Here is a 20,126-nt window from a genome sequence, read left to right as displayed (position 1 = left end):
TTCGTCATGTGTCAGTACTTTTCAATATAATTTACTGAAAATGCTTCTACTCTGAAATCCCACGAGTTTCTGATGCTTTAAAGTGCTCATTGTAAGCTCGTAATTCGGGACTTTTAACGCTTAAAATATTGACTGTTTATTTATTGTATTTTATATGTGAACGCATGTCACTGCCAACCATTTATGTGAACTGTAAACAGGATGTAAATAGTGCAAAGAAGTGAAGAGTGCTGAGATAAATATCAAAATTAAATTAGTGACATGTTACTTTATGTACATGTAGTAGGTGGTTATGTACAGTATATACCGCCTGTTGAAATCTACAGTAATGAATACAATGTATTGCACATTTACTTACTCAAGTGAAATGCTCGAAAAGTGTGCTAATGTTGTGGGTACAGTATATCTGACACCTCTGTATTTCGCGTCGCTCTGGCTTTTCGCTCACATTTCCTGCTGTATCGGTAAGCACGTGAAGGCACCATTCATGCCTCGCATCTGCTCGCAGTGCGCATGTACGCTTCAGGACTCTCTCTGGCTCTCATCAGCCGCGCTCCGTTATCCCGGGCCGAGCTGTCATCCACCATCCACCATCTCCAACTGTCAACCGCGTTTTTTTTTCCAATTGCAACAACAGGCCTCGGAGATACTCTTAGTGGGTCAAACGCAAGAAAAACCCTCTGTGTTTTTTTTTCACTGCGGAGAAGGAGCTTCTATCGAGGATTTTCTCTGCGCAAGGTGTGTTTGTACTTGCGCTCATTCATCCTCCACCACCGCGAATGCAGCGAGCTAACCGTTGCTATGCAGTCGAGACATTTTCGGTCACCCTGTGTTTTAAAATTAATAGCTGCAGTTTGTATTTTCAATGCCAGGACGTGTTTAATTAGCAGGTCCCTTGTATAAGCCCATTAGTTTACTAGCTAAGCTTATGTTATTGCTCACGTTGGCTGTTTGTGATTGGTTCAGCAGCCAGCTAACGGTTAGCTTAGCGGAGCATATTCATCTGCAGGGTCCAGAGGCAGCCATGTTAGTTCCACAGCCCTGTCCTGGGACCCTCTTCTTTGTATTCTCCAGCTCTTTGGACTGCTGAGCGTTTCAGGCAGACAGATGAAAATGAAATAAGAGCTTGTTGGCACTGCTAAATGTTAACCAGAGGCTGGTCAGGGCTGCTATCTCAGTACACCTGGACCATAACTGTGTCAGTGTTAAAAAGCTCTGGATGCACTCTGCTGCTGGGAGAACATGACAATTATATTTACCATTAAGAAGTTAAGCTCAACGGGAAATGGTACTGGCTATGGCATCCACAAAACATAGATACGATGTGAAATTGTGTTTTAAAGAAACTACAGTCACCTTTTACCTACACTAGGCTGATAATGATGATGGGTTGAGATGTGTAGTTAAAGCCAGTGGCAACTGAAACCTGGTTGAACATCAGTCACAACTAGCTTAATTCATCAAAGGGAGACTTTACCTTTATTTATTGACAACAGGAAAATATTATTAAGATACCACTGCAGTTCTTTTTAGTTTACTCAGGTTTTTATCTGGTTGCTGAGAGTACTGCTCCACATTTCTGTTGTTGATTTGCTGTCTTTGTATAGTCAGATGCCAGGCTAAGCTGTGATGTCGGTTTCATGAAGGAATAGCCTAAAGCTGACTCACTGAAAGGCCAACCCTCTAATAATTATGTCACAGCGATATTGATTTTTAGCTCCAGTTTATCTGAAATGGATGAATTAACCTTTTTCCGCCTCCATCCCCTCTACAGAGTTGTAACCCTTGACTCATTCACCATCTCTCGAAGGCTTTATAGACATGAAATTGTACAGTAGAACAGGAAGGCTGCTGGGTATGATGTGCTCAGCTGAGACAGTGTGCACCTCAAACAGTTCATTCTTCTGTTGAGGCTGTCATGATGCGCACACCGCATAAGGCAACGGCCTTTTCTCTGAAGTAAAAGTAAAGGTTAAAGGCTGATCACGTCAGAGTGGTTTAAACATTTGTCAAGAGTTAGTTCTTTTATGGACACAAATAAAGAACAGTCTGTTCGGCTTTGACTCCTGATGTGGATGGTTGAGAATCAGCTCTGACTCATTCTTTTTAATGTCAAGAAGCCAATTCATTGAAGGCCCTCAATGCTTCTGCTGCTGTGAATGTGACCACATAATGTCTTGACTGCATTCTGTTCGGCCAAAAGATGCCGCTCAGTCGAATTACGGAGTGTGTTGTTCCCACTTCTGAGACACTCTATGTTGATTTGAACAACTGCATCAAGCTTCTGAGTTTTTTATTATATACATGTTTTGTATATTCTCATAACAGAATCCATTTTCTTCTTGCATGCTACATAGCTCATATTTCTTACAAATTGTTGCATTCAGACCAAACAAATTAATACAAATAAATAGAGCAACAACATCTTAAAGATAACACGGCTCTTAATCTCTCCCTTATGTTCATCATGAATCCTTTTGATCCTCCTGCACGCTGATGTTAGCAAATAGAAGAGCAGCACTATGGGAGTTAAAGTTGATTAGGAATTAAGGGAAGCGTGCCGCTGTGCCGTCTCCAGTCGTGCTTTTCATTTCCTGCTGCTTTGAAGAAGAGTGAGCTGATGTGGCCTGATCAATAGGAGGTCATTGAGGCTGTTGTTTGGTGTAACCGATCTCTGAATTGTACCGTTATCCAGCTGATTATCTTTTTAGGGTTTCAAAAGCATATTAGGACACGCACCAAGATTGTAATCCTGTGCATGTACTGCTATAAATTAGGATTAATAAAGAGGTTTGAGAAAAAAAGGCTCTAAAGCGGCTAGTTGTATGCTTTAGATTTTGGAGGCATGATGCTTCTGGCATCAGAGGGAGTCTGTCTCAGTGTGTTTATCTGGTGGGAATGCTTTATAGCAAAGAGGGGGCAGACTTTTTTTTTTTATATACAGAAATAGTGTGAAAAATGTGAGATAAGGATGTGATTTGATAACGCAGGTCCCATCTCAAGTAGCACTCTGTACTAATGTGACCTTCATCTCTTCTGTTTTTTTCTGTTACCCTCAATCTCTCGTCCCTTTTATGCACTTGTGTATCTATTTATATCATTGACGCCCCCCCACCACCACCACACGCACACACACACACACACGTTGCTTTCCATAAATAACATCTATCTCACTCACACCTGCCTCTTGTTCCCATCCCCCTCCCCTCCCTCGTCCTCCCACACCACACCCTCGTCCTCTGCTCTGCTCACACCACGCTCATCCCTGACTCTCTTATCTCACACACCATTCACCCTCCTGCTTTCGCCTCCCCCTCTACAGATGAAGTTGGACAGGGGTTGGGTGTGGCGCGTGCTGCTCCTGTCCCTGGCTGTGGCAGCGGTAGCTGCCCAGGAGAAGCAGTCAGAGGTGGACGTGTCAGATCTGGATGAAGATATGGGCTTAGACGAGGAGGAAATGAAGGTTCTGATGGCAGAAGAGGAGGAGGAGGAGGAGGAGGATGCAACAGTGATGGATGAAGAGCATTCTGATGAGACAGACGGCACAGGCACGGCCAGCGGAAATGCTGGAACTGATGCAAATGTGTCCTTCCAGGTCAGGAATGAGTCATAGGTCAAGTAAAGGTCAAAAGTGGGATTTGAATATAATATGTAGATTTAAATGCATCTCATGTTTTCATTCCCCAGGTAACATACAAGACTCCTGTTCCCACCGGAGATGTCTACTTTTCAGAGACGTTTGATGATGGATCGCTGGACAGGTACGATGATGAGGTGCTTGCTGAGATACATGACTCTCCAACAGTATCGAGTGAGCAGGATAAACTTACAGAATCAGTGGCTGTGATGTGATTGTTTGTGTGCAACTTTTGTCATGTGGAAGCTGAGCGTTCTGTCATGTTGATCTCCACAGATGGCAGCTGTCCAAGACAGTGAAGGGGGATGCAGATGATGAAATCGCCAAATATGATGGTTTGTAGCTTTTACCCCACATCTGCTGATACAGATGTGTGTGAGGAATTTATCTCTTACATGATGCCCATAAGCTCAAAGCAAGATATTTACAACCTGGCTTTTATTTGTGCATTCTTTATTTGGCCACCAGTGTCATTAGTTATGACAACATTTTACTTGGCAGTATGATCGCTGAGATATGCAGTCACAGCACTTCAGCTTGAGACACGTTGACAGTGTTTGTGATGCCTATTTGATTATACTAAAGCTGTTTCAAGCTAACTATTCAGCTGCTAGGTAACATATTATCATAACCCATAGGAATGATAGCTCTAACCATGAAAATATGACTTCATGGCTGTTATTTGTGTGTTTAATCGCAGGGAAGTGGGCTGTAGAGCAGCTGAAGGAGAACAAGGTTCCAGGAGACCAGGGCCTGGTGCTCAAGTCCCGGGCCAAACACCACGCCATCGCCGCCCTGCTGGACAAACCTTTCGTCTTCCAGGATGAACCTCTGGTTGTACAGTAAGTTCACACACACACAATCTCTCCTGTAGGTGTTCATACAAATTGATTTTTTTTCCAACAGCTGCTCTGGTTAATGGATGTATGTTTTCTTTTATCATACAGGCAAAAAAACTGTCGAAAATAATATGATCAACAGTTGCATCTTCATGTTTGTGTTGTATTTCCATTCTAGGTATGAGGTCAATTTCCAGGATGGTATCGACTGTGGTGGAGCTTATATCAAACTGCTTTCAGACACTGATGATCTCACTCTGGTGGGTATACATGTTGCCCTCCTACTGTCAATTATCGGGTGCAAAATGGAATTTTACTTGTGCATAGCTTACATCAGAGCAAGTGCATACAGTGCATTATCTGAATTAGTATCGACATAAACAGAACCCACGACTACTCATCCGTCTACACAGAGACTACCTGTGTTTGTCTGGTAGAAATGTAAACAGCTTGTGTGGATTAGAGCTAAACAAACGTTAGATTTACTCTGAGTTGTTCTGCCCTGTAGGAACAATTCCACGACCGTACACCCTACACCATCATGTTTGGACCTGACAAGTGTGGCGAGGACTATAAGCTGCACTTCATCTTCCGCCACCTGAATCCTCTGAACAAAGATACGGAAGAGAAACATGCGAAGAGGGCCGACGTGGACCTCAAGAAGTTCTACACCGACAAAAAGACTCACCTTTATACTTTGGGTACAGAGACAGTTTAGAAAGAGAGAATGTTGTGTGTGTTTGTGTCTAATAGTGATTGTTTTTACTCAAAACATGCCTCATTGAAGTGTGATAAATTTTAATTTCAATCTTCAGTGCTGAACCCAGATAACAGCTACGAGATGTTCATCGACCAGTCCAGCGTGAGCCGTGGCAGCCTTCTGCATGACATGGTGCCACCAGTCAACCCGCCCAAAGAGATAGATGACCCAAATGACTCCAAGCCGGAGGACTGGGACGAGAGGGCCAAGATTCCTGACCCCGAGGCTGTCAAGCCTGACGACTGGTGACTACAAACTTCATACTTTTTTAGATTTTGTTGCAAGTGTGATTTAGATTTGACTTAGACATTAATAAGACACGTGAATGTGTGTGTCTCAGGGATGAAGATGCATCTGCAAAGATTGAGGATCCCGATGCGTTGAAGCCAGATGGCTGGCTGGATGACGAAGCAGAGTTTGTGCCCGATCCAAACGCAGAGAAACCAGAAGACTGGTAAACAAATACACAAGCAGTCTTTGAATTGTTATTTATACCAAGGAATGATCCAGCCTGACAGCTCTCTTCTGTGTGCAGGGACGAGGAGATGGATGGAGAATGGGAGGCCCCGCAGATTCCTAACCCAGCCTGTGAGACGGCCCCTGGCTGTGGGGAGTGGAAGCGACCCATGATCAACAACCCTCAGTACAAGGGCAAGTGGAAAGCTCCTCTGGTGGACAACCCCAACTACCAGGTAACAGCTGCTCAAAGGTTTTACTTTACCACAAGGATCCAGGAAAAAAACAAATAGAAAAATATCCTTATTAATAGCAAACCTGCAGTACTAGTATTGGACTTGAGGGTTTTCTGTTTTTCTCTATTTCACTTTGTGGTTATTTTGAGCTGTGGTGTCTGTTTTGACACACTTTGATATTTGATGTATCTGTAACTCTTAGATTCTTGTTTTTTGGTATAAACGATCATGTGCACACTACATGACTCAGCCAAAACACTGCTTACTCACTGTGTGACACGCTGTGTGACGTGTCCTGTTGAAGATGTTTTCCGCTTTTCTGCAGCTGAAACTCTCTCGTGATTTCTTCCCTCTAATCACTTTGCCCCCACATTCTTTGTCTTCTCCCAAGGGAGTCTGGAAGCCGCGTAAGATCGATAATCCTGACTATTTTGAGGACCTGCAGCCGTTCAGGATGACCCCGTTCAAGGCCGTGGGCTTGGAATTGTGGTCCATGACCTCAGATATCTACTTCGACAACTTCATTATCACCTCTCACAAGGAGGTGGCCGACCGCTGGGCCTCTGACAGCTGGGGGCTGAAGAAACTGGTGGCCAGCGCCAACGAGGTCAGTGATGTCGTGTGAGGGCAAAAAGAACATAAAACAACACCTTCACACACATTTACATGAACACTATGTGCATAATTTACCACAGGGCTGTCAGTTGTTAGACAATGCTCACTGCATCTCTTGTCCTTCACTCCACCAGCCGGGGATTTTTGCTCAGCTGATGTTGGCAGCAGAGGAACGACCGTGGCTCTGGGTGATCTACATACTGACAGTAGGCCTGCCCGTAGGACTGGCTGTGCTTTTCTGCTGGCCAAAGGTACCACAAACCTCCTTTTTTATTGTATGTTTCTGACCATGTCCCAGCAACCCCTCTAAACCCCATCTCCCCATTCGTGCCCCAGAAATCCGATGACTACGTTTACAAGAAGGTGGATCTGCCTCGGGCCGATGTAGAAGAGGAGGAAGAGGAGGAGGAGGAGGAGGAAGAAGAGGAGGCAGCAGCAGATAAGGAAGACAAAGCAGCTGAGGCTACAGAAGGCGCACCAGCTGCAGGTTAGAAGGTCAAACGCAGGACAACACACACTTCTGTTGTACTTTTTACTGTTGCGCTGTTTCTGATACTCTCCCTCTCTAAAAAGCAACAGAGGAAGCTGAGGAGGAGGAGGACGACGACAATGGTGTTGATGCAGGAGGAGACAATCTAGGGGGAGACGATGACGATGAAGAAGAAGACGAGGAAGAGGAGGAGGAAGAAGAGGAGGAGAGCAAAGCTCCTGAGAGAACATTAGAAGATGAGGTTGGTGGCACTTAATCTGCACAGCAGCATGAGCTGATGGTGTCTGGAGATATGTGAGGCTCCTGCTCACTCTGGGATTTAATACCTGGAACCAGATCCTCAGATTTCACCACCCACTTTCTCCTCGCTTCACTTTACCTTAATCTTTACACAGTTCCACTGTTTAGACACATTGTAGTTTCATTGTTAAATCAAAAAACATTAATAGAATCTTTTTATTGAAGGCAGAAACTATGATTCTGTTTCCATTTTTTGTTCATGCCATAATTCATAGATACAAACTGGATTATAAAATAAGACAACTGATATGTTTACTGAAACTAAAGTGAAAATAAAAATCTTTATACCTGATTAAGAAAGGAAAAAGTCAGCCACACCTGTTTTAAATTGCATGGTAGGGTTGCAGTTTGTTCTCATGCTGAGGTCTTAGCTTCTAAGCTCTGGGTTTAAATTGAATGTTTTTGTATTTAGTTTCCCAACGTTTATCATGATTTATGTGTTTGCGTCATACTGTCTTGTTAGAAGGAACTTAAAAGTACTGTTTGCCTCATGTAACCTAATGACAGGGTCTCTGCAGGCTCTTGAAATATATTCAGATTATTTAAATGCAAGACTTTAAAGCTGCACACAATGGATCAAATGACAAACCCACAGAAAATGATCACCCGACTATGCAGTTCCTCTCAGCTCTACATATCGTTTTAGCCTCATTAAATGGTTTCGGTTTTCCGGCACGCACTATCACTGCTCTCATCAACATCATTTCCAGCAAAAAAAAAATCTCTTGATAAACCCCCTGTACCCGACCTGCCCAGCAACAAACAGCAGACAAAGTTAGCGACTAGCTGGTGAACACAGTGGAGCATTTAGCAGCTAAAAAGCCTGATATTTCCCTCAGGGGTTTGGTGGAGAATTTTTGACGTACATTCATCAGGTGGACATAAACACGACTCCAAATGGATGCTAATACTGCTTTTCTGCTGGTTGTGTAAATAAGCAACTGCCTGCTAACAAGGAAGGTAGGTCAATGTTGTGTTTACAGCTTGTTTCCGCTGCCCCCAAGTGGCCAAAATATCAGTTGATGCAGGTTTAATGAATACATTCTGTTCATTAAGAGCTGTTTACATGCTGCTGTTTGGTGTACTGTTTTAAGCAACTCATGTATTTATAAATAACATACCAACTGTACATTGTACATTCATTTTTATTCAAACATTCAAGTTTAGCCCGTCTCTTGCGGCCTGCAGACTGCCTTCTGTTTAGACTACTTGATGTCTCTGACACTGTGTGTCCTTGTACTAGTGAGAAATGCACCTCTTCTTCTTCTTCTTGTTTTCATTTTCAGCCCTTACACTTTAAATTATGGTGAAAAAGTATTTTAAAAAATAAAATTAGATTTGATGAAATTTCCGGACACCCTCCAACCTGGGGTTGACTTGTTGACACTTTTGTAAACATGTTGGTGATGGTGTTAAACGCAAGAGTGATGTTTTATGTTTCCACCGTTAAATTGCACTCTTCTTCTCTTGTGTTCCGCTTTGCAGCCGAAGGAGGGAGGAGACGTCGCCGAAGAGAGCCACAAACAAGCCGTGAGAAAGAGGAGGGTACGGAAAGACTGAAGAGGTGATCCCCCACGCCTACTGTCTCCATTCTCCCCCGACGGGGAGGAGGTGGAAGGGCCGTCTCTGCTGCTCCCCCCTCTCTCTCTCTGAGCAGAACAGCATGTGTTTCCTCCAAACCACCTGGTGGCCTGCAGTCACCCCGGCTGCCCCACCACACGTCTCCCTCCATCCCTTGGCTACACCCATCACAGGTCCGCAGTCTTCCCCCCGACCACTTCCTGTATCATTCCTTTCTCCCTCATCTCGTCTCTGTTCATTCACCCGTCAGATGAATCCCCCGGAGATTTTGTGCATTTAGCTGTTTTCCCTCCTTTATCCTCAGCTTTCAAGCATCCTTCTTTCCCCTCTCTTATCCATTGCTGTCAAAATACCTGTCAGCCTGAAAAGCCCCGCCTCTTCCACCTCTGTTCCTGTTCGCCCCGTCTGTGCTGTCAAGTCTTCTCTCTGAATATACGCCATCGTAGATCTACCAGTCAGTCTGTCTCCCGAGAGCGAAGGCAGCAGTGAGCGTTTGCGCTGCTGTCGACTCTGCTCGTTCGTACCACTTCAGCATATCATAGGGGCTCCATCTCAGAAGTTAGACTTTATTCTTGTGTCCTTTGTTTTAAAGAACATGTTCGAGGACACGGTTTGACAAAGTTCCTTCCTTGTTTGAAGTTGTTGGGGTTTCAAGAACAGGCCAGGAGGAGAGGATGCCAGGCTGTGAGGAAAGGCTGTGTGAGATGTTACTGCCGTGTCGGGACATTTCAGCGGGAAAAGTCGCCTCAGCTTAGGTTTAAAAGATTACCTCTTTAAAAAAAAATGGATGTTCTGTTTAGATTTTAGGTAGTTTGTAAGGAGTATTAGTTACTTTTCTGTGTGTTTTTTACTAAGTTATAGCAATTTAAGGATTGAGGATTAGCACTGATAACCATATTTATTGGTTTTGTTTCAAATCTGTTTTATGCCAGTATGAATTAAGATTTAATAATGCAGTGTTTTGGGTGACTTGAAGCAGTTTTCTCAAATATGATATGCTTACTCTGAGCCTAGGTCCGTTTTGAAATGTTTTACCTGAGTAAAGTTTATAATCAAAGCACTGACTTTGAACGCCTTGGCCATCATTTGTCAGTTAGACACAATAAACGTGGGTTTCTGCAGCAAAACAGCTGGACATGTCTCAGTCAGTACACAGCAGTGCTTTCCCAAAATATCTAGACTAGCTGGAGTTCTGACCCTAGATTGTTGCCTGGGGAAAATGTTGATGCTAATTTATTTGTTTTTTTGTTTTTTTTTAATTATTATTATTGTCTCAAGCTTTTGTAGTTCACGTTCTTGCCAGATGCTGGCAGATATCCCTGTTTACATTTGTTTGCAAATTGTACATTGCTCTTGAAAATAAAACTATTTAATACAAAAACTGTTGTCAGACATCTGATCAAAGGCACATTTTTCTCATTTTGTGAAGAATCTCCATGCAGATATGCTCATGTTTAGGTTGTATAGGTGAAAAATGACCCAGAGAAAAGAGTGATATTAGGTTTTTATTAAAACAAAAACATTTAAAAGCAAAGGTGCAGGGTGTCTACACACAGGACAAGATGGTACCAGGGTGTGTGTAGGTTGGGCATAGACAGCATGCCAGAAATTAATGAAATACTGTACAACTGTTAAAAATATCAAAATAACGCCATTAAATTACAGCATATACAGTGTTTATAGCCTCCTGTAATATAAGCAATTCCTCCCTTTTTAAACAGCACCAAAGTCACTCAATGTTTATACATGAATTACTACTTTCCAGACATCAACTGGATAGTTTAGTTTAAAGGGAATAAAACCATTTTCCAAATTTAAATTTTCTTGTTTTCTTTTTCCCTCTCTCTGAGGCAGCAGCGGTCTTAGAGGACACACCCTCCGTTCTGCTGTAGAGCACATTTTACGGTCATACCATCCTCTGGCAGGCAATGTAGCGAAGGCCTGGCAGAGTGGATCAATAGCACTCAAGGCCTCTTAACTGCTTTTGTTCTTGCAGTTAAAGGGGAGAGCGTCTTATTCTTCCCTCGTCTGTCTTCTTTAGCCCTCTCAGCCCCCTCCCCCCCTCATGGTTGTTACAGGATGAGGACACCAAAAGCAATATGCAGTGTTTGTCTGTCGTCCTGCAATTCAACCAGGAAAGACCTGAGCTGCGTTTATGACCCCACCGTTTCCTCTGTCGTTGTGTTCAATTATGCTTTGGGCCACAACACTCATTTGTGACTTCATACATTTAAATGATTACAAATACTTTTAAGTACAGAAAGAAAATTTTGTGTCAGTGTGTCAGCAATAAAAACATCACTGATGTTAATTAAGATCTAAACTTCTAGTCGACACAACTCATAGTTTCTCTGTGCTTTTACTTCTATAGTTGCTGAGCTCTCAATGGTACTTGAATGCATCTAGTATCCACCTACTGTTGTTAAAGTTCTCAGTTCTCAGCAGTTTTATACAGTATTATTGATTTAATAACATTTCATTAGATATGCAAACCTGTCCAACAAAAAGACACCCATACATGCCATTCAAATACATTTTTTTTCCATTTTCAGTAATACTGTTTGCCAGCTTTAAAGGTGAAGGGATACAGTCATGCTGTTTGACACATGATGACATCCAAGACCAAAAAACTCAGATCCAGCTGACGTACAAAATACTTTACAAAAAATAAATAATAAACCAGTGTTGAAAATGAGATTCACAGTTAAACAGTATTTGAAATATTACATAATATATATATTATGGTTTGTTTTGGCCCACTTGCATGTCAGGTGGTTGGAGTTCGAGTCGGGAACACTGAGTCAGGAGGTCGGGAGAACCACAGAAAATCTGAACTGTCCTCAAACAGAAAACCAAGCAGGTAAAACAATAGCTAAGAAGTTATTTTACAGATTCTATTTTGACCGAGCGTTAAGAAGAGACTCAAGGTACAAATGACCCCTAACCACTTCATTTACATATTCTGGTTATGTTTTAGTGTGAGTGGTTAAAGGGTGATGTCTACCTCGTCTGTAGTGTGGAGAGGAAGCTGCTGTAAAACAGACCTGGGGCCAGACTAACGTTACATTAATCAGCTATTTCTGAGTGTCAAAGTCAGTTTATGCTTTTGATTAAATTGTTAGTTTTGACTCAGATATGTGAGTGCAAATGGTTACAGAAAACACCCCAAGTCTGCTGAGAAAACAAACCCCTCTCCACGTCTGTGCGCTGCATCTCCCCTCCCAGCTGCTGGCCTGGGACTACAGGTTTCTCCTGAGGGAACCTCACTTCCTTTTGCTCTTGGTGTCGGTGGTCTGGAAGACGCTGGAAGCTGACATGAGGTTCTCGATGTACTGGCCGAGGACCTGGTTCTCCGACTTTAACTTCAGGTTCTCCTCTTTGACTGCATCCACCCGCGCTGACAGATCTGGAGCAAAAAAAAAAAGAGAAAGGGAAGCTAAAACACAGCTGAATAAACCAATGATATCCACTCGTCATGTCTTAGGTTTAATCCTCCACCGCTGGCTTCTATTTAACAATGTGACTGCTAAATCTTTGAGAAACTGAAGACTAGGTGATAAAAGACTTGAAGTTTCTAAACAACGACATAAGCTCTGCAGAAGGAAAACAGCAGAAAATCAGCAAGTGAGCAGCCACTAGTGAAGTTCAGTCTGTTTTCTTCTCACACTGCTAAATGTGACTGAAAATATTTACCCAATAAACAACTGAATGCTTCACACAAGTTTATTGCATCATTAAGATAGAGTGAGTTTATCATGAGGAGATTTTGACCACTAGTAGTGCTACTGAGCAATGTTGTGATCAGCAGGCTCCTTTTTTGTCTCTTGTGCAATATTCCACTGGCTGACTGAAACCTGCATTGTTTACATCTGTGTTTCAAACTCTTAAAGAAATGTGCTTAGTAAAGGTTTTGTAAAGTATAAGAGACAATCAACATGATAGTTAGGCCTTAAATGTAACTAAATTTAACTCATAGCACCTTTTACACTTAGAAATCTGACTTCACTCACCGCTTTTAGTGATTTTTTTTTTCCCATCTAAAAAAATATGTGGGACTTTTCATGCTTTAAATTATTATCACATGTAATGCCCAAAATCTGCCAGCCACAGCCTAAAACAAAGCCTTGGGTTTATGTGCGGATATTGGAGTGTGTGAAGGAGAGACGGAGAGAGAAATGAGCCTTGAGTATTCAATATATACTTTTCATTATTTCATTCACTTTGTGATGGAGTGATGATGGAAAGGTTTGCACTGCTTCACCATCCAGATCACAAAATACACGTGTAGCTGATAGAAATGACACGTGAAAAGAAATTATTATTTAACTTATTTAACTTATTTCACCAACAGTAAAGAAGATGAGTTGTGCGTGAGAGTGTTGTATGTGTTACCTTCCAGGGTGTGCTGGAGTTCCAAGACCTGATTTATTAACCTCGTCTTCTCCTCCATCTCCACCTGGTTCTCCATGTCTCCTGAAATTGACAAAAACAGCGACTCTATTTACACACAACTGCAACACATTGTGTAATCATTATTTCATGATGCAACACAAATTCTTTGACAGTGTCACACATGAGCAGACGTACCGTCTATGTCGCAGTTCATGATGAAGAGCTCGTTCTCCTGTTTAGTATACAGGGCTGCAGATCCACCGTCCACTGAAAAAGAACGAGAGACACTGGTGACATCTGCCAGTATCGTGTTATAACATGACAGTGACCCTGATTCCTGGTATTATATATGGTTCTGATCATAAACAGAAGAGCAGATACTAGAGCTCTATGTGTGCAGTGTGCAGGATATAATGAATCCAAACGTGTTCATTAATTTCAACAGAATGACCAAACATTACTGTCTTCCTGGTATTTATTACATAAAGATGTTATAAATAAAATGTTGCAAAACATGCCAGGTGAACAAGGTGGCCTTTAGTTCAGATTTAAATTGTTTTTAGTGATCTTATTTCTCCCTCTTAAGACACTATCCTCATGTCAGTGTAACTAGGTCTGGACGATATGGACAAAATCAAATATCACAATATTTTTTGACCTTACAAGAAATATTTACACAATGATATGTTTGATAAATAATCATCAGTAATGTGGATATAAGTGGATAAAGGCAAATAATAGAGCAGCTAGAACAGTCTGGTAAGTTCAGAAAATGACATCACTTTACTGTAATGCAGCCTTTACAACCAGGAAAAAGCAACACTTATGCTAAATCATGATATTAAGATATCCAAAATCTAAGATGATATCGAGTCTCATTTCACGATATTGATATATTATCGATATATTGCGCAGCCCTAAGTGTATATGTAATGTATAGTGCCAGTCAATGTCAGATAATGTTCTATCAGCTAAGAGGTTCAGGTGTGTTGTCCCTTCGTTATGATGGTGATTAACTTGACTGAGCTGGGTGGGAGCAGACACCGCACCCTGGCTGCTCCTGCTAACCCGCAACAGCTCTTTACATTCTTTAAATAAGAAACTTTATTGGGTCTGTCTACTTTCAAAGAATCTCGTGATTTTTGCCAACACAGCCACAAATACACAACAGCAGCGCACAGTAAAAAAAAAAAATCGGACTGATGTGCTAAGTCAGCGCACCAAATCTCACGGTTAGAGCATCGGTTGTATTATCGGACAAGACACCTTGTTTGAGGGTGTTTAAGGTCCAACTATTTTTATTCTGGCCCATCATTGTTCGTCTTTTCGTCTTTCGTAGATAGGACATCTTGCATTTCTGTCTTCAACACCAGGAAACCAAACCATTGCAGCTACTTTACTAGCATGGCTAAACAGAGCTGTGTCTCAAATGTCCGTAAACAGAGATCATGTCCACTTCATAACTGAGTCCGAAAACTTGTATGTGTCGCTACTGAACATCCAAATAATTGTTACACCCACTATAATGCAGCAGGTTGCTTAATATGAAGGCTGTCAGAGAAGTTTACCGGTAAAATCGGCGCAAGCAGACCACTCGGGGACGTGTCCGATAATGGACGCGTTAGCTATGTTAGCCACAAAGCTAATTCGCTAACTACGCCAACGGAGCTGCAACATACATGTTAACGCGAACTGCTTCAACAGCAACTGGGAGGTTAACAGCTGGTCTCTCCACAAAAGCAACTGAAACTCAATAGTCCGGTTAGCTGGTCTCATTTTCAGCATTAATTAATTTTAAAGTGTGTCGCCGGACAGACTGAGTGCTGCTAATATTACAGGCTAACTGCTGCTGCTCGCTAGCTTGAGCTTCCAACTGAATTGTAAAGGCTGCCGAACATCTAGCGACTCTGATTCTTCACGATAACACAACAGCCCACATGTGTCAGTGCTCAAACTCACCCAAAGCAAGAAAATGTGTCCTCCGTTAAGCGGAGAGTCTCACTGTAAACACACACAGAGGCTCTGTGATGATGATGATGATGAAGAAGGTGGTGGTGGCTGTACTTCACCCATCAACGTCATCACGAGCTCACTGTGTGTACGTGACCACGCCGACCGACAGGGGGAGCACAAGCACACAGACACACACACACACACACACACAGTCATGTTTCCATCACTTCAGAGGACATTACATTGATTTACGTTCATTTCCTGGAGACTTATCCTAACCTTAACATAACCCTAAACTAACGTTAACTTTAAACCAAGTTTTCACCTTAAAATGAATGATTCACGTTAATGGGACTTGCTTTTTGTCCCCATAAGGGAGGCAAGTCCCCACAACATGATGAAGACCTGGTACACACACACACATACACACACACACACACTTGCTGCAGTACTAACAGATGCTCAGGCGTTCAGTCGTTCCCCCTGGTAGCAAATCACACACATAAGCAGACCGTCATAGCACAGTTGGCAATGAAAACCTGACCAGCAATGTCGTTCCCACCAGACCTTTGTGTGTGTTTGTTTTTGTGCATCTAGCTCTCTGTCTGTCCATCTGTGTTTATGCATGCATGGAGAGGTCTCCGGCCGGTGTGAACATTAATATACTGCATATACATGTCTGTGTGTGGTATCCTTGCAGCCCATATGCTGCTGCTTGTTGGCCAAACCAAACCCCGGGGACGCTGCTGCTTCAGCCAATAGCCTTCTATGACCAGTCTACTCTCCCTCCATCTTTTTCTCACTCTCATCTCTCGTTTGTTTTCTTGCTGGGTGTGTGTGTGTGTGTGTGTTTCCCAAACCCTGTGAGTTATCACTGACTGAAAGTGCCCAGACATTGAACCCCCAATCTGTCGCATCCAGTCATCCATTTCTAAAGATGTACTTTCTGACTTTTATGAATGACAATTTATCAATGACAAAGCTATGATTGAACACATGATAAATCCAAGCTGTAATCAATCTCCAAGTCAAGATTTGTGAGGCTGGGAAAAAAGGATTTGAGCACTCAGTCCTGGGTTTGTATAGTGTCCAGACTACGTCTCACCAGCTCAGTTTTCACCATTTAGTTTAGAGAAGCATCATGACAATCGTTGGAACCAGAGCCGCTAGAAGTCAGACTAATCAGAGAGCCGTTGCTTGTAAACAGTTTGACAAAATAATCTTTACGTTAACTTTCAACCACATCTTACGTCCATTAATAAAGTTACCATTGTGACATTGTCAATTTAGAATTGATGAAGACCATGAGAAGCAATTGAAAGCGCTGGAAAATGCTAGCAGTTGGACTTGAGTTAAGATTATTTTACTATGTCCAAAGTCAAGAATCAACTTCCACACTCAGTTGTGAACAGTTATTTAAAGCGTCACTATGTAAGTTTTCACAATTAATGGGAATCAACACATTATGGGTTTATGATAAAGGCTGAAAATACTGTAGAGAGTCAGGGAGGTGACATTAAGGTGAGTTACACAACAATATCTATCTAAAGCTTGCCAAACATTAGCCGCCATAAGCTACTGGTCATACCAGAACAAGTATGGCTGCAGAGATGTACTCAATATGTAATTTTGATGGATAGTTTGAGATAACTTGACATTTCCACAACAACAACAACCATACTTATTCTTTGAAAATTGGAAGCAAAGTGAAATAATGACCCAGTCAGTGTGTTGATGTCCAGTGTTGGTGTACGAAGGGTTAACTTTTGATGAACGAAGGACAGAGCTCTCATCATGTCTTGCACAGTTTACATTGAAACGACACGTGTTCTGAGCAAATGCCTATCGAGCCTTTGCAAGACTAATTTTCTAGTTTTTTGTGTGTGTTCAGCTTAAAACTCTTCTCCTGATACTCTCCAGTGTTTCTAACAGCTTCCAGGCTCTCAAGGACACAAAAGATCACTTATCAACAACAACAGACTTCCACATGTTCGGGTCATCATCTGACCAGCGTTAACACTTGAATTATCTTAGTTTATGTTGTGCTCACATGTTGTATACATTTGTGTATAATCAAATGAAACGACAAACTAACTGACACGCAGAAAACCTGGCAGTATTCTTCCACCATTTGTTTCTGGATCTTCAGGCATATGATTTAACTGTCATGTGTAATCTGCTGTGTGCTCTGGTCTTAATGGGAACTTGGAGGCGACAGCCTACATACACAAGACAGCAGGAGGTGGGGGTTCAACAGGGGCCCAAAAGCACATTTTTCTTTCCGGCCTCCCAACAGATTTATGTAGACTGATACATGTGTTACTGTTAAAGTCTTTTAGACAAAGAAAAATGCTGTTGGACCACGCAGCGAAGTAGCTTGATATGTCTTTGATGGCACAGTGGTGGGATTACACTTAAACTCCAGGTCAAATCTGACAGATTTTGCTCTTTTTTCCTATACAAACTGATAAAACTGAAGGTGCACAACTTTGACTTTAGAAAGGAAAGGAAGTCTAGATGCACAATTCCTCCTGCAAATGTTGATTACGCTCATGATTCTGGTCTTTCTTGGTCTGAAAACTTCTTCAATGCTTACAAATGTTTCTCTGTGCATCCTCAGTTAATAGCTTGCAGATTGATTATCATTACGTCTACTTTATATACTCTGCTGCAATTGTGAGAAAAAGCTGGAGAGTATATGTTTTCTTAGGAAGAGGTATAAATGCAGCTTACTACACAAAGTCACACATGTCTTTGTGTAGTATAGATCAAAACAAAGCATTGCAGCTTTGTAGGGAGCCACACCTCAGTCATGTCCCAGCCGCTCTGGTTTTACAAGCTGTTACTTTCTGCCTCATTGCCCTTTGTTCAGTCACTTTAACGGTCTGCCACATGCACTGACATTTCCTGCAAAAAATAATGCAGTGATAAGTTTGAACTTTGAACAGTGTATACATGTGTTCAGGTCTGATTTAGACTTACATATTGAGAAGAATTTAAGAAAAGGAACTCTTAATTTTAAGCTCCAGATCATATGAAACTCTGCCGCCTTTTGTTGTGTTCACATAAAAAAAGAAATCAAAGGGCTGAAGTGTCCCTTGAGGCTTTACCTGTGTCGTCTGTCAGAGAGATGTTAGTGAACGTCCCATCATCCTCGTCCACCTTGGCCTCCATGGCCCGACTTTCCTTTTCTTCCTCCAGCTTGCTTTCTTTTTTTTTTTTGTTTTTATCTCACAGAGTCAATCATTAGTGTCTGAGCCGTCCAGCGTTTGTCTCTTTCTTTCTTCAACTTTGCTCTTATTTCTTCACTCTTTCTCTCTTCTTGTCCTTTGGCCCTGCCTCCACACACACCTGCTGCTTGAATCATTCACATCGTCACGGTTACCTGCTCAACCTGACTGGCGGCTAAGGTTACAGGGTTGTCATGGGAATGGGTCACCATGGCAACAACTGGACCAAAACATGACACAGACAGCCCTCGCAGGAAAACGATCGTGGGTCAAACTTTGAGGTCCAGTAACCTCATGTGAAAGGGAGCCATAAAGACCACATGCACACACAAACACACACACACACACACACACACACACACACACATACGTGGTCACACATTAACCTGAAAAGTAAGTGTGTGTTGTTAATGAGGGAACACGAGTACACTCAAATGTTCCTGCATTTTTCTTACATCTTTTCTCATAAATTTGCAAATTTGTAACCCAGAACAACATGGCTCTGAGTAATTTGTCATGAGAATTGGTGTATTTTAACCAGTTTAAACCAAAGCCTTGTATACAGTGGTGACCTAAAATGCCTGAAGAGGACATGAATGGGAGACTAGCTTCTTCAGATTCAATTCAGTTTGATTCAAAGTGGCTTTATTGGCATGGGAAACATACATTTACATTAGCAAAGCAAGTGTGAAATAAAAACAAAAAAATGTATATACTAGAATAAAGAAATGTGTAAACAGAACATGTCACATTATAACATTGTAGTCAAATATACAAATAAGAAAAGGTCAAATTACCTCAAGGTTACAAACAGAAGAATTGTTTATATAAGTAGAGATAACTTGAAATAAAATAGAAAAATGTAGAGCACAGTGCAAATGGTCTGTGGGTGCAGCCTGCACTCTGGTGGTTAATGTTGAACACTGCAGATCAGTGCAGCAACAGAGACTCCATCAAGATCCGGCTTCTAGCAGCCTGCAGTGACACACACACACACACACACACACACACACACACACACACTGTATGCTGAAATTAAACCACTGACGCTGGCAGCTTGATTATGAAAAAAATGATTTAGTAATTAAGATGTAGTCTTACTTAGACTTAGACCTATTTTAGAGGTTCTTCCTTGGTTATCTTCATTATATCACGCAGCAACTGTCTTATAGTTGTACCATAGAAGAAAGAAGAAATAGGTCCCATCACAAAGCACAAAAACAGCTCATAAATTGACCATGAAAGTTCAGTGTCAACTTTGGAAGCAGTAATAGTAAATCCAACCTTTTATACTAGAAATTATATTTATATATACATATTATATATTTATATTTTAAATTCGTCCAATACTTTGGTTTATGAATAAATACTTGAAAAACTTTTTCTAGCTATAACCAAAGTGCTTTTGTTTCCTTAAACTAACCACATGTAAGAGTCAGGATGTGAAATCCAGTCTCCAGTGTCCGAGTCCTGCATTGTATACGCCCAGCAACCTACTAATGAAATGCTGCTTTAGCATTATGTGCTAATAATATTGGGAAGGGTTCAAAATAATATGTAATAATATAACATAATAATACAAAGAACAAAACAACACTCTAGCAGCCAAGTCAAGTCAGGTATAAGTCTAGCCAGCT

General features: G+C 41.8%; 2 protein-coding genes across 3 annotated transcripts; one reads left to right on the top strand and one right to left on the bottom strand.

Moving 5' to 3' along the window:
• The first annotated feature begins 498 nt into the window (after positions 1-498).
• On the top strand, positions 499-10,121 carry clgn (calmegin). Its single transcript, XM_067584229.1, has 15 exons — positions 499-738; positions 3,323-3,595; positions 3,688-3,761; positions 3,914-3,972; positions 4,338-4,479; positions 4,655-4,736; positions 4,985-5,177; positions 5,292-5,481; positions 5,577-5,690; positions 5,772-5,928; positions 6,320-6,535; positions 6,678-6,794; positions 6,880-7,030; positions 7,117-7,274; positions 8,819-10,121. Exons 1-15 carry the CDS (start codon positions 514-516, stop codon positions 8,891-8,893), a joined length of 2,226 nt encoding a protein of 741 aa, XP_067440330.1. The 5' UTR covers positions 499-513; the 3' UTR covers positions 8,894-10,121.
• A 285-nt stretch (positions 10,122-10,406) lies between these two features.
• On the bottom strand, positions 10,407-18,540 carry scoca (short coiled-coil protein a). Of its 2 annotated transcripts, none has more exons than XM_067584230.1 (4): positions 18,370-18,540; positions 13,502-13,573; positions 13,307-13,387; positions 10,407-12,320 (listed from the first exon to the last, which is right to left on the bottom strand). In XM_067584230.1, exons 1-4 carry the CDS (start codon positions 18,431-18,433, stop codon positions 12,178-12,180), a joined length of 360 nt encoding a protein of 119 aa, XP_067440331.1. In that variant the 5' UTR covers positions 18,434-18,540; the 3' UTR covers positions 10,407-12,177. The 2 variants fall into 2 exon arrangements, with proteins under 2 accessions (XP_067440331.1, XP_067440332.1); XM_067584231.1 differs by lacking the exon at positions 18,370-18,540 and adding an exon at positions 15,266-15,416.
• Between the last annotated feature and the right edge of the window lie 1,586 nt (positions 18,541-20,126).

The sequence above is a fragment of the Thunnus thynnus genome, chromosome 3 (assembly GCF_963924715.1).
Source record: "Thunnus thynnus chromosome 3, fThuThy2.1, whole genome shotgun sequence".
NCBI lineage: Eukaryota > Metazoa > Chordata > Actinopteri > Scombriformes > Scombridae > Thunnus > Thunnus thynnus.
Note: the sequence above shows the minus strand (reverse complement) of the source record. Positions and strands in the feature narration are given on the sequence as shown.

Excerpts from the sequence above, each read along its gene's own strand:
- clgn (XM_067584229.1), top strand. The coding sequence starts at position 514 with ATGTACGCTTCAGGACTCTCTCTGGCTCTCATCAGCCGCGCTCCGTTA. Across the intron at positions 3,762-3,913 it reads GATGATGGATCGCTGGACAG|ATGGCAGCTGTCCAAGACAG; the intron begins GTACGATGATGA and ends TGATCTCCACAG. Across the intron at positions 6,795-6,879 it reads TGCTTTTCTGCTGGCCAAAG|AAATCCGATGACTACGTTTA; the intron begins GTACCACAAACC and ends TTCGTGCCCCAG.
- scoca (XM_067584230.1), bottom strand. The coding sequence starts at position 18,433 with ATGGAGGCCAAGGTGGACGAGGATGATGGGACGTTCACTAACATCTCT. Across the intron at positions 13,388-13,501 it reads CATGAACTGCGACATAGACG|GAGACATGGAGAACCAGGTG; the intron begins GTACGTCTGCTC and ends TGTCAATTTCAG. Across the intron at positions 12,321-13,306 it reads ACTCCAGCACACCCTGGAAG|ATCTGTCAGCGCGGGTGGAT; the intron begins GTAACACATACA and ends TTTTTGCTCCAG.